Consider the following 14,609-nt stretch of genomic DNA (forward strand, 5'->3'; position numbering starts at 1 on the left):
TGTGGTTCTGCACAGGACTATTTCAAGCAGTTTCTTGAGGTCCTTCTTGAACTGAGGGACCCAGAACTTTGTATTATATATACATTAGCTAGCAACACGTATAAAAGCCATTCTGTCAAATACACCTCTAATTTTGTTACAATTTTTAGGACAAAACCTTTGGGGTTTTTTGTGGGTTTTTTTTAATGTTTTTTTAATCGGCTAGAAAAAACCCTCTAGAATAAGACTGATAACTTCTGTGGTTTCAAAGGGACAAATTCTACTTAATTTCAGAAGTAATTTCACCAGTGTAACTGACATGAACTCTCATTCTACTTTTTCCTTCCTTCTCTTTCTACTTTTTTCTTCATTTCACACTCATACATTTTTCTGTTTCACTTGAGTAGGCACTTCATACAAGAATACAAAAAAACTTGTGTAAAGCTTCAGGGGGAAAAAAGAGAAATTAATTGCACACGAAGTACTGTTCACTGAATAAGTTAAACTGCAACAGTAGCAATATAATATATCACTCACTTTTATTAGCTATACATGCAAGATGTACACAATTAGTTGACAAAGTATTCTCAGCTGGATTAGTTTCTAGTTATTTTTAAAGTTTCACTAACTCCAAGTATAGTACAACTGAAAATTACATATCCCTTTAAAGAAATAGTATTTTCAAGTAGAGCTCTAAATGAAAGTGGCCAACAGTTTTCCCTAACATCTCACTTGAATGAAGGTAAATAACGGAAAATGTTTTCCTCAAGATCAAAGTCAGGAGTTCTCCCCACCTCACAATGCATTCACCTGGGTTTACAAAGCATTGTATAGCTTTGCCTAACTTATTAATAAAGTGGCATCACTTCAGCACACAAAAAAGCTATATGGATGCTAGCAGTGCTGTTAAAATCACTCTCTCCTGTAAAAGCACATTCCAAAATTACATTTTTCCCTGCTTAGAATGTTTTCAAACTGCTGGCTAAGCAATGAGTCAAGGTATTTAGAGAGAGACATTCACATAACTTCATGCTATCACGTCAAGTACAGATAGCAAGTGTGATTTCCTTCCTGAATCATCTTGTCTCAGAAGTCAATCTTTGCTAAGGTTTTAGACCCACCCTTCAGCTAAGTACATATTTTGAGCTGGAAAAGTAGTTCTCGTACATCACGCCTGAGGGCATGTTGGACTGGTGGGATATTGAGGGCTTTTTTTAGTTCTGCTTATGCCAAAGAAACTATAATACACACATCCAAAAAGAATTATAAACAGGGTCCTTTACCTCTGTAATAGTCACCAGATGGTATATTTAGCAAGACCCTCTGGCTGAATTCTTGTAGCCAGACTACGCCAAATGATATCTGACAGAGCACTAGAAATTAGCCAGTTACATCTTCATTCTCTGGTATCAAAACCAGATGTCAACATTATTAATGTCCACAAAAGCCTCTAGAGAGTCAGGAAGTGAATTGTTATCAACAGGAGACACTGCATAGAGTCCTTTCAAAATAATTTTGTGTGTCTTTCTTTAAAAAGGACCTTTCATGAGATTGTTAAGACTTGGGAAGGCTTGGGTAAAGCTAGGTTAAGTTTCTATGCATATCAATGCATGGCTTATGAGAGTCAGCAGCACAGAAAAAGTCCATAAAAACATCTGCAATATAAATGGTTAAAATAACTATGGAACTGATAGCATAGCAGGACAAACCACATGGCATTCAATTCACACATTCCCCTCACCCTCTCTTTTTTTTTTTTTTTTCCCTAAATACCCAAAATACAAAACTACTTTAGTTATGCACTCATATCACTGCCTATTTTTGCAGAAACTGACTTTCTCAGCTCAGTGAAAAGAAAGCTCAGGGGGATCATATCCATGAGTACAAATATCTAATTGGTAAAGAAGAGAAAGGCAGACTCTCCTCAGTGATGTCCAGTGACAGGATGAGAGGCAGCATGCAAAAAATTGAAATGTTAGAAATTCTATTTAAGTAGCAGAAGAAACCTTTTTTTTTAATTATTATTTTTAGTTAGTTAGTTTTATGTGAGTGGTTCAGTGCTGGAACAGGTTGCTTGGAGAGGTTATAGAGTCTACATCCCTGGAGATATTCAAAACTTGACTGCGCATGACCCTGAGTAATCTGTGCTTTGAGCGAGAGGAATAGATGTCTCCTCAGGTCCCTTCTGAACTCTACAGTTCTAGGGTGATACATCTATAATGATATGATTGCAGTAAACTGACTCAAATAAAGAAAAAATATTAATTAGTCTTACAAGCATAGGTTCAAATTTTAAGTGCTCTTGGCAATAGAAGGAAATCAATCTTGCTTCCTGCTTAATCCCTTATATAACACCAGCACTTTCATTTTCTGTATGTATAATTCCATCTGCTGAGCCTCAGAACCATTAGTATTCAGAGCCTACATCCTGAATTAAGGTAAATGAGTAATTTTGCAATTCTTCCTCAAGAGGCATTAATACAGGAATCCATTGCACTATTCTGTGTTCTTTTAGTTTGTTATCAGAATTTCCTTTGTAACACCAAACATACAAATCACCAACTTACCCTCCCCCTGGAATCTGACATAACCTGCTGACAGGTAAAGCAGACATAGCAAGGTGAGTGAATCAGAACAGCAAAAAAATGATTATGCATCTCCTTCATGTCTCCCATGTCACTACATGAATTTCTATAGCATGCTTTGAACAAAATCCAGGCAAACAAGGATACTGCTGTACTACAGGTTTTTAAAAATGCTGGTGGTACTTAGCCCTTTCTAGAAAATGGAAATGATTGCCAGGGGATCTACAAAAGTTCTAAATGACTAAATGATAATTCCCATTCAGTAAGATTCAGCCTGTCATAAGCAAGACATCTGCTTTGCTTGAATTGACATATGCTATTCTGACGGAAGTTGGACTGTCTTCTGGGACTGAATATTCTGGGTTCTGTCTACATGGTGCAATTATTTAGTGCTCTGAAAAACAAATCTCTAGAACGTAGAGAATTCTTCAATTTATTCTTTTCTTGTATGCTACAAAGTAAAACATGCTAAAAGCAGGAGAGAGTGACATCCTTCAAGTAATCAAATCCCAGGTGACTACTGCAGAGGTATCATAACCTGTGTTACAGGCAGTCTGACAGGGACAGGAGGAAACAGCTTTCTGCTCTCATATCCAATGGACAGCTTTGCAAATTGTATGGATGAGTAACATTTTTCATTCAAGCAATGAAGATAATTCAACATCAAGTAAAGAATCTTAGACAATTTAGAGACTGAAATTTGACCCAGTGCTTTCATTATGCATTTCCCCCTCCCTCCCCATGCTTAATCACTACATTTTAAAATAAAGCAGTGGGAAATAAAATACATTTATCAAGGAGATAAAAATGAGTTTGTAATCCTTGTAGGGAACCAGCAGGTGCAAAAAAATATGATAAGAGTCTAATATAAACATTGTCCAAATAATTTAAATTAAATGGAGATCAAGTCTTTTGTTGTGGATTCATAAACTCAAGGCACACAGAGATGTATATCACAGACTTAATGTTTAACTGCAGAATTAGTCTTACCATGCTTTTACGCAACCTTTTCAATGAATACACAAGCTTTGTCTTGAAACAGTCTCAGCTCATTGCCCTATCATAAAAAGTAATTTCAGAATTTCATTCTGTGACCAATTTGCATCCACTTGATCTGAAACATGATTATCTTTTAATTGAAATAATTATTTTCCTCCCTGAATATATGTTGAAAGGCAAAACCTCATCTCATTTCTTCATAAAATAAAGAAACCAGATATTTGAATAGTAATTATTTGAAAAGTATGTTGCAATCTTTTCATCAAATCCATAATCTAATTTGTCTCCTGGGACACATTACACAAAACAGAAAGGAATAGATTAAAAAAAAAAAACAAATGAATGCCATAGTAGCACATTTCCCATTTACAGGCTAAAACTGAAATTTGTAAGGGTACTAAATGAATTGAGATGGCCTCCAACCTTTTGGATTTTAACTGTACCATATGTAATTAATTTCAAACAATGTACATACTGAAGCACTTACAGACACCTGGAGAGAAAAGGCCAAATGCTGCTAATGCTGGCTTTTCCTTTAGTTGTTGAACTAAGTGGTTTATTGCCTTCCAGTCTGCATTCAAATCTTCTAATTTTTTCTGGAATAGAAAATAACAGTGTATTAAACTCCCAATACATAAATTAATGCAAATAAATATCAATATTTTTTTCTCCATCTGATGGACCGCCTGAATTTAAAGAAAAGGTAGAAAAAAAACAAGCACCTTTCACAAATGGGAAAGAGGAATGAGTAAAAACCCTCCCAGTTGGACTACAAAAGAGCTTCATGGTGCCAGAGCCCTTAAAACATCTTTCCTCTTCAATGTTTGGCTCCTGAAGCTAAGGGCCAACTTAGAGTCAGCGCAGCTGCCTGACCCTGACCATTTCCTGGCCCAGCCTCAGCCTGTTCCCATTCCCATAGCCCTGCCCAGCCACCTGGGGGTGTTTTTGACTCTGGTTCCCCTCACTGGCCCACACTCCCACGCAGGGGCAGCCCCACAGCCTGCCTTGCTTCTTGGCTTTGTACAGTGGGAGGGGTCCTAAACTGGTGAAATCCTGCAACCCAGTGGGGAGTCCCTACCACTCCTTGCTCCTAGGAAGGACTGTCTTGCCCTGATCCCAGATTAACAGGTCTTTACACCTTTTTAGGGACCACAGGATAACTCCTTTAATGTAACTGTGTAGAGGTAGGGGATTTATCACCACAAACTTGAGGTGCATTTTAAAAAAATAAAATAGAAAGGTGAATTGTGTATTTAAAACAACCCAAACAACCCAACCCCAACCCAACAACTTGTCAATAAAACATCTGCAATTTGTGATGTCAAACGCAGAACATATTCTTCCACCTGCTGAAAAACAAATAAAAGTATGAGGAAAGTCTCAGGAGTTTTCAGGGAGTCATAAACTTTAGTGTGTGGGCATGCAGTCCTGATCAGTAATGGCTGAACTGTTACTTTTAAACAAATCCTAAGTGAAATTCCAGAGTGTGAATTACATCAGTCCTCAGATAACCCTGAGAGGCTTTTAGACTTGAAAATGTTGTTTCTACTCCTCTTTCTTCCTTGCTCTAAGGGCTGTAAAGAAGGATGAAACATTGCTAATTCTACACTGGCATGTCTAAACTCTCAAAATGAAGACTGAATTTCTTTTTTAAGCCTATCCCTGATTGCTTGCTAAAAAAGTAGCACATGTACCAATGACACTCAGGAATGCTTTTAGTGTTCCCGTGTCCTACTCAAGATTAGATACACAGTCTAAATCACAATCCAGCCATGACGGAAACAGGATGTCTATTAAGAAAGGTACTTTAATTACCTAGAGTCTAAGGGCAACAGGAGAGGGGTAGGGAATGGTACTCATTAAACTGAAGTGCATACACACACAGCCACTGAGGCAGCACAATTTTATATTCCAATATATTAAGGGAGTGTTTCTAGAATTTGACTTAAGCTTTGCCATAAATACTCTAAACCTGAGAGGTTCTTTCACCTCTGTCACCAGTGGTGGCCAGAATACTACCTGGAATAAACTCTGGGTACACTTTTTTTTTCTTTCTTTTTAATAGTACAGGAGACAAAGGATATAATTTAGGGAATAAACCAACTTTTTTTATCTTTAAGAGAGGTTTAAAAACTGTAGGAGTTTTCTGTTCACTTTTCTTAAAGTCAGCAATATCAGAGATTCTCCTTGATTACAGACTTTGAAGACTAGGCAGAAAAAGCAATTAGGTATGCATGATAAATGCAACTTCTCATATGATGATTCAAGATCATACATATGTTTCATTTCTGTGTGGATTCAGTGTGCTCAGGTGGCCAACAACATCCTGGCCTGTATTAGGAATAGCATGACCAGCAGGAGTAGACAAGTGATTGTGCCCCTATACTTGACACTGGGGAGGCTTCACCTCAAATACTGTGTTCAGTTTCAGGCCCTTCATTACAAGAAGGGCATTGAATTGATGGAGTACTTTCACTTCTTTCTCTTCCACCCAACACAGGAAAGGACAAGTTGAGCGCTGTGGCAAGGGAACTACAGATCTTCCACTGCCACAAAAATCCTTTCCTGAATAAACTCTCCTGTTTAAGTGTTGTGAATTATGAGAATGGGGCTTACATTCTTTCCATTGCCACTGTCACCAGCAGTAACCTCTCCCTCTCCTACCTGGAAAAGCTTTACAGAAATGTATTTCAAATGCACGAAACCCATTTTCTAAAACTGAATACCCCTGATTATAGAAGTGCTAATGCTTAAAGAATCACACATCTCATCTTATTTTTGACTCTTGAATCAGCATACGCTAGGATTAAATTTGCCAACAAAAACATTTTTACAGTCCTGCACTACAAAATTCCAACACCAGCATTTTTAGGATGCTTACTGAAGGTGTGAAAACATACTTATTTCAGCAACATAACTATGAGATAAGCTTAACTATGTGTCAATATGGGATCTCATTTGCATTTAAAACACTAAAATGAGAGTATATTATAAAGGTTGCAAAGATAAACAGGTAAACATTAGGAAATGACAGACTAACACCAGCTATGAACACTAATTCAGTTACAGTGCACATAACTGCACTGATATCCTTAATGCTCTGATACATGATGGTGTTTTCCAGCACAGAGGAGGCTTGTAGTGAGAATGAGTCTATAGGAACATTTACTTCATTTACTGAAAAGGACGGGAGGATTTGTGGTGCATTAAGAAAATCAAGAAAGAAAGAAAGAAAAAGAATCTAAGACAAAGGTGCTTCAGAGAACTAAATAATCTACAAAGGTGTCAACCAGTTCTATAAAAGCAATTAGTGCTTTTAAAGAAGCCATGTAACTGCATTTTTTTTTACTGTTCCACAAACTAAACAAGAGATAGGAATCTAAGTATTTAATTGCTGCTTGCACTGTACTGAATCAGGCAGAGTTCAGCTTAAACCAGAAGCCACCACAGCACCTTTAATTCAAGAATTTCCTAAAATTTTGAGTGCTTAACTTTGCAGCTTTGCTAACAGTATTTCCAAACCGCCTTAATCCAAGTATGAATTATTTCTGCTTCCACAAAATACATTTTGTGTAGGAAATTATTTTGACATAAAAGGTCTGTATTGGAACATACCAATAACAAACAGTGCTGGAAGTTACTCAAGAGGAACAAAGACAGCAGACCAACTTAGTACAAATGGGTGGAAGCTTGGGGAAACCCTCATCATCAAGAAACCGGTTCAACAGTCCTGACAGTATATATTTACAGGTTTATGACCTATTGTACAAGACAGTTACTTAGAAATTAACTTCACAAGTCGTTCAATTAACAGAACTGCATAATTTAATGAAGAAAGCAAAATACAATTAAAGAGAGACCAGAAATGGAATGCTCACTACTATGCAAATAGTTACTAATGTCTTCACAGACACATAATATCATTGTCAAAATGTAACTCAACTTCGTTTAAAGAGCAATCCTTTTCCAGTATATCTTGTAGAAATCTGGTAGGTTTCAGACTCTTTGAAATAAACACTTGGAAGAAATAGACACAGAGTATATTTCTATGTCAGAAGTCAGGTCTAAGCAGAATATTTTCACACCATTTATACCTCTTTCAGTGGTCCTAAAAACAAATAACAGTTCTTATTTTCAAAAATGCCAGCATTAATTATGGAGCTCTTTATGTGTAATTGCAATAAATAAATCTTAAAAAATACAGAGTGCCAAAACATCTAATTATTTGTTGCTTCAAATGCTATGCTTGTTAAAATTTGGAGTAAGATTCCCTAAGACTGCAGCTGAAGTCATATTAAATGAGTAAATGCTGTTATCGCAGAGTGGTTTTTATTCCATCATCCATTCAGTGTGCAGGTTTCAATTCCTAACAATAATAACACTCTATTAACCAAGCAAAATGCCTCACACAGTCAAAGGCTTTGTTTGAACAAAGGTGAAAATAATTCCTAAGCAATTTTGTTCAGGGAAAAGAAAAAGAAAATAAATAGTTCTTAAACATGTACTAATTTCTGAAGTGGAGAAAAGTGCTTTCATGTGCTTCTGTAAGTGTAAGTCCCCACTGGGAATATAGAGGACTTTTGTAAATTCAGAGGAAATTCTGTAAAAGTAGAAAAAGAATGCTCCAAGTATAGTGATTAAATAGAGATGGAAAAAAACATAAAATTCACTGTACATCTTAACTTTGTGAGAAAACTTCTTTCTTTAAAATGAGATTATTGAGTGCTGTAGGCTTGGAAAAGCTTTAAATACAGAGGTAAAAATTGCTCTCTCTGCCCATTAAGAAGTAATTGTGGTAGATATTTAGTTTAAAAAATAAACCACTGCTGTGGTTTTGGGGAACTCTTAAATACCATGTTTGTAGATGCTTTATTAGCAGTTATAAACCCACAAACCAGATCAAGCTCTGGCAGATATGGTAGTGACCTTAACTTTTTTTGGTCCTTCCTTCAAAGTAACTGAACCCTACGTGGGATTATTTCTGCTCCAAGAATCTATAGGACAGTGAAAGATGCTGTAGTCTCAGTGAAGATTTACATAGTCTAGGAAACTGAGTGAAAAATATCCCCTTCAAACTGATTTTTGTCCTGGGGAAAAAAGATTCTAAAGAACATTTATCTGAAAAAAGAAGTGCCGGGAGCTGTTATCATTCTTAACTATGCATCCTCTGCTTCAACATAAAATCAAGTCAGTCATTCTATATTCATTTTGGCAAAAAAAAAAAAATGAGTTGGAAAGTTTTACATTGTCATGTTGTCTTTCCTTCACAATGGAAAAACTTTAAAGCAAAAGGCCCACTTTACAACTCAGCTTTTAACTCTTTCTAAAAAATATGTGCTTATTTTTTTTTAATTGACAAAATTTCTGAAAGTGAAATTAAAAACAAGGGAATTTAAATACATGTTATATAATGCCATTAACTAGACACCAAAAGTTACACTTGTTTTTGGTGTGGATTACTATGGAAGACATCAAAAACAAGATTTCCATCACAATATGCAAAAAATTTCTAGCTAGGAACATTTTTCCGGGCTATGCCACCACAGAACAGAGCAAATGCCATTTGCCAAGTTCTTCCACTGATTTTAAGCAGAGCACATCAAGGACAAGTGTACAACAGGGGAAGCATAACCCATTACACAGTAATGGCTATTGCTAAAGGTTGCTTCATTACCTTTACTGGATGAGTGGCTGGTTTTTCCTTATATAAATGATACCCTTTAGACAAAACTTCTTCCACATTCGGCTGTTGAGCCTGCACTGCTGCTTCGGTTTCCTGAAAAATAAAAACATAGGCAGTGTAGATTAACCGTAGCATAAGCAGTAAGATTGAAAAGTCCTAAAGCTCCATGGGAAGCTGTAAAACACCAGTAGATTAGTTTCTGCTCAGGATTAGTTTCTGGGAAAACTTATGGGTAGCAACAGCTCAGGACAAAGAGGTCACCAGAGAAAACAAAAACAGACGGATGGAAAAGAGTAATGCTAACAAAATAAACAGCAATAGGTCTCTTCATCCTGAAGGTTCCAATAAAATTATTGCAACTCTAACACAGGCATGAGAAATCTCATTTAAGCAGCTCTGCTCTTTTGTCTGTTTTACATTACCAGCAGATTAAAAGTGCACTGTTTAACATTTTGTTCATACAATATACAACATTTAAACAGTATCATGAGATGCAACAGTGATACTGAATTTAGGAAGATTAAAAATATTAATAGGAAACTACTATTATCAGTAGCAAACTAATACTTATCTAGTAAAACATTTATACTAAAGAATTAAAACCACACAGTAGCGGTAACAGTTCCTAAAGGCACAAGGAGGCATCTACCATTATCAATCACACCCTACCAAATTAGCAACAGCATATTCTCCAGAAATGTTGGTTTTTTTTAATGTGAATAGGTGTGATTCGTATGTTAACATAAGGCAACTCAAAGAAATCCAAACATACAGCAGCTTCATTTCATGAGACACTGACCAGATAAATACTGAGCGAAGCACTAAATGTAGAAAATTAGAAAGGAAAAATAAAATTAAATTAAATCACTCCACAATGTAAAAGAAAAGATAAACTACTAAATTATACCTGGAATTCAAAGATTCATCTTGATGCAATTTTGCAAGTCAAAAAAATTAACATCCCAAATACAAAAATCCCAGAATTATCTGAGATATTAAAAATAACTGATTGTTTTGGTTTTTGTTTTCCTCTCTTCACTCTTCTCCCACCCATTCTACAGCTTGATTACTTTGGCCTTATTTAAATTGGAGACTATCCACTGACTCCGCAACTTACATTTCTATCTACAGTTTCAGTTATGAGTAGTGTGACAGCAAATAATACTGCATGTCAGGCTTGTCACTATCTGACCAGACATATTATTTCTTTGGTGGAAATCTACTGTTTGCTCTGCAATTAACCTGTTAAAATTGATGCAATTTTAAGTCTCAGAAAGGGGCCATTTTCCTTCTCCATTTCAGCTCAACAGAGAAAGCTTAGCTGCACCACTGTCTGAAATTTTACTTGCAAAGCTACGTGGACAATCAGTAAAAACATAAAGTGTTGATAAACTCATTATCACCTGCAATTTTTACTTTTTAAACATTGTTTATCAACAGCAAATGAATCGAATTTAATCTTGTCTGATTTCTTACAATGATATTTGACACGGTTGCATTTAATAGCTTCTTATTATACATTTCAATATCAACGAGAAATAACTGCAAGGATTCACAGAGAATGTGTATTGGATATAAAGAATAATTGCTTTACAATGAGAGTGGTAAAATGCTGGAAGAGGTTGCCCAGGGATGTGGTTGCGGCATTCAAAATCAGACTCGATGGAGCCCTGGGCAGCCTGCTCATGGCAGGGTGTTGGACAAGATTGCCTTTGAGGGCCCCTTCCAACTCAATGCAATCTGTGAACCTGTGAAAAAGCAATGTGCAACAAAACTGCGATAATGGGGGGATGGAATTTTATTAACCTGTGAATAAACCACTCATTAAAGTCCTATTTTCTTTCTGTTTCAATGTTATGTTAGTTTTCTACTTGCCTACTCACCATATACTGAAAAAATAATCAAGGAATGTTAATGAAGGTAATTTTCAGCCTGTCCTGATGAAAAATAGGCATTTGAATAGTTGTTGTTTAGCTGGTTTTGTTTTGGTTTGGTTTAAACTAACCATTTGCAGTATTTTGTCAGCATTTTGTGTGGTGTTATTCTACAAGTACTTCAATTACAACAGCATCAGATATTGTAAAAAAATCAGTAGCATGAAAGACAAATTTCAACTCCCTGCAGAGTCCAAGAACATCAGGATCACTATGGATGCACATGCACTGCTGGTTTAACCCACACCATGGATGTGTCTTTGAATGATATTTTTCAGTCTTCCACTATCACTTTGCAACAGCCCTTTGTTTTCCACTGTGGACTGCTATGAGAGCAGTTCCCTGCAATCCTGCCCAGCCATGGACCCTACTGAGCTGGGCCTAGCTGGGGGATCCCACTCCTGTTCAGCCTTGGCCCATCCTCAGGAAAGTGCCGGGAGCTCTGGGGCTCGGGATGTCCTAGCATCTCCCAGCTGCCCTGCTCCTGGCTGGGATGGGTCTATGCTATCAGGCCTTGCCCTGAAAGCCCCTCAAGGGGAGACGTCCAATGGCCCTGGCCCAGATTGTCTCAGCAGCTGTAAGAAGGAAAGAGTGAACCTAGGTCATCTACACCAGTTCCCGGAAAAGCAGAGGCTCTTAAGATTTGTCCTATATTTGATCCAACCAGGTCTGTAATAACAATCATTAACAATAACTGTCAAGTTCCACCACCAGGAACTGAAATTCAAACCCTGAAGCACCTCACTAAGGAAGGCATTACAGACTAATTAAAAGGACTATTCATAACAGGAGTTACTACTCAAGACCTGTAGCTGTAACAAAATTTGGGTGCTCAATATTTGTTGGTACTCTACCTTCTATATTGAAATTTGAATTGTAATTTACTATACACACACACAGAGGCTAAATTCCCTTTTAAAATTTAGAAAGAAAAAAAGAATGACCAAACAGAGCATTTTTCAACTCTTTTCATTCTATGCTAACACTAGAATACACAACACATAGAAAAACTAGGATATCCCATTTCTACATGCTATATAAACATTTGGAAAAAGTCCTTTTTATGGATACCAGAGATATTTGTTCTCTATGGATAGAATACAGGCATCATTTTCAATAGCCCTGTAATATAGCTGTTAAATCACCAATTTCTTCTGTTTTACAATTTTGTTTTCTGGAATAAATCTTGTGTAGTCTGATCTTTCAAAATCATTGCTCTTGACCTAAACTGAAATGAATTGTGCAATTCTATCCAATATACCATGAGGCTTAATGTGAGATTTATGTGGAAATTAGAATAGAGATAAGAATCAAGAGGAAAAAAAAAGTTCTCAATATACTGTCATTCCTTTGGGCACTACTGAAATTAAAAGATACCTATTAGAGTAGCAACTACTTTTTGATTGTCACATATTCATTCCAACTTCTGAAAACATGACAAAATAAATTAAAATAATTGCACATCTGACATGAAATCACTGCAGTAACTTTGAAGTTGCTCTCTGCCCAGTTCTCTGCCTTGATAGTACCTTGATGAATCCTGCCCAGTGAGCAAGTTTCTAGCAATTTCAAATCCATTTGCTAGGTGACATCCTATTAATATTAGTTGACAGTTCAGAGAGTAGTTTCAGGGTACTGCTCCATCATTCACTTCTCAAAGAGAACAAAAAGGCAACAACTGTAACATGGCCTCCAATGGTTCACAACAGAGTCTATAGTTATTGTCTAGTCTGTGCACAATCCAAAAGAATAACATACTCCCAGAGCAGGACCTGATGTATGCTCTTGATACAAAGGCTAATAGGAGTTGTCCACGCTCGTGCCATCAGTTTTCAGAGAACACCAAGGCCATAGTTTTCAAAAAGCCCTCACTGAAGCTCACTGACCCCCCTCTGTCACGCTTGCTTTCCTCACTGAGGGAAAACACCTGTAGGGTGGATGCAGAACTGTCTCTGGGAGGCAGAGCCAACTCTACTGGAAATGCACAGTACTTGAACTGCCTGTCAAAGGAATCATGATGCTACTTCTGGGCTGGGTGCTAAGTGTTCTAAACTTTTCACACATACAGCAAATTAAACCCAATCTTCATTTGGAACAGTAGTTTCTCAAAAAAATGTATAAACAATGAAAATGAGAGGCTACTTTTTTTCCATGACATCATGTAGGAATTTTCAGTGCTGCTAAAATGGTGCATCCAAACTGATGAAAGCCTATTGCTGAATATGCCACATTGGCTTCTACATTTCCAAAATCATATTGATTCAAACTGTTGAACAAATATACAGGCTGGAAAAGTGTCAGGGACTTGTCTACAGCCCTGCCTGGATTATGAAAGTCTGTTGATATAGCTCAGAACTTAGAAAATTCTTATTCCCTAGCTGAAACCAATGTATTGACTAAACCTCTGGTGTGTATGCCAATGGAAGAGAAAGTTTTGTGACATGGCATATGTTATTTCAAGATACAGTAACTATCCTAGCACAGACAGGCTGTTTGACATATGCTGCCCATATATTAGGAGGCCCAAACAACTGTCTATAAAAGTATATGCAGCATTTCAGAATGTGTATTGCTCTATATTAAGCATCACAAGCACTGATTCACCTTCTTTAGTAATGCTGGTAAAATGCTTGGGATTAATTTCCCCATGATATTCTGTCCATGAAACATTTTCTGCAGGAACTCTAGGCGAAGCTCAGGGTAATTAAAACTGTGCCTTCATGGCAAAGTACAAGGGAAAACTGGAAATGTAATTACAATGTTCAAATAAAAATAAAAAAACAACAACTTTGAAATTAATATAATAAGTAATTTTAAAAGGCACAACATGTTAGGTTTTATTTTTGTATCAAGATGGTACATTAAATCATTAAAGAAAATAATGTATTCACAGGAAAACAGACGCACTAAGCAATTTCCCTTTCACTTAAGTTATTGAGACAAAGCAGTGAGACACCTTGAGTACTGTGCCCCATTCTGGGCCCCTCAATTTAAGAAGGACATTGAGGCATTTGAACATGTCCAGAGAAGGGCAACAAGGCTGGTGAGAGGCCACGAGCACAAGTCCTGTGAGGAGAGGCTGAGGGAGCTGGGATTGTTTAGCCTGGAGAAGAGGAGGCTCAGGGGAGACCTTATTGCTGTCTACAACTACCTGAAGGGTGGTTGTAGCCAGGAGGGGCTTGGTCTCTTCTCCCAGGCAACCATCACCAGAATGAGAGGACACAGTCTGAAGCCACACAAGGGGAAGTTTAGGCTCAAGGTGAGGAGAAAGTTCACTGAGAGAGTTGTTAGCCATTGGAATGTGCTGCCCAGGGATGTGGTGGAGTCACCGTCCCTGAAGGTGTTCAAGAGGGGACTGAATGTTACACTTGGTGCCATGGTCTAGTAGTCATGAGATCTTGGGTGACAGGTTGGACTTGGTGATCTTTG

The 14,609-nt window shown here is 37.2% G+C and overlaps 1 protein-coding gene across 8 annotated transcripts in view; it reads right to left on the reverse strand.

Moving 5' to 3' along the window:
• Positions 1-14,609, reverse strand: part of DMD (dystrophin) — a 1,318,095-nt gene that overhangs the window by 372,915 nt on the left and 930,571 nt on the right. For 6 of the 8 annotated variants that reach the window (XM_068155048.1, XM_068155051.1, XM_068155046.1 and 3 more), the window contains 2 exons: positions 9,238-9,339; positions 4,051-4,159 (listed from right to left, as the gene is read on the reverse strand). In XM_068155048.1, the coding sequence (XP_068011149.1) occupies positions 4,051-4,159; positions 9,238-9,339 (211 nt within the window). Of the gene's footprint in view, positions 1-4,038; positions 4,160-9,237; positions 9,340-14,609 lie in introns of all 8 variants that reach the window. The other 2 variants (XM_068155047.1, XM_068155049.1) reach the window with 1 other exon arrangement.

Source organism: Melanerpes formicivorus, unplaced genomic scaffold, assembly GCF_026170545.1.
Source record: "Melanerpes formicivorus ecotype bairdi unplaced genomic scaffold, bMelFor1.0.p_v2 SCAF_30, whole genome shotgun sequence".
In the NCBI taxonomy this organism is placed as follows: Eukaryota; Metazoa; Chordata; class Aves; order Piciformes; family Picidae; genus Melanerpes; species Melanerpes formicivorus.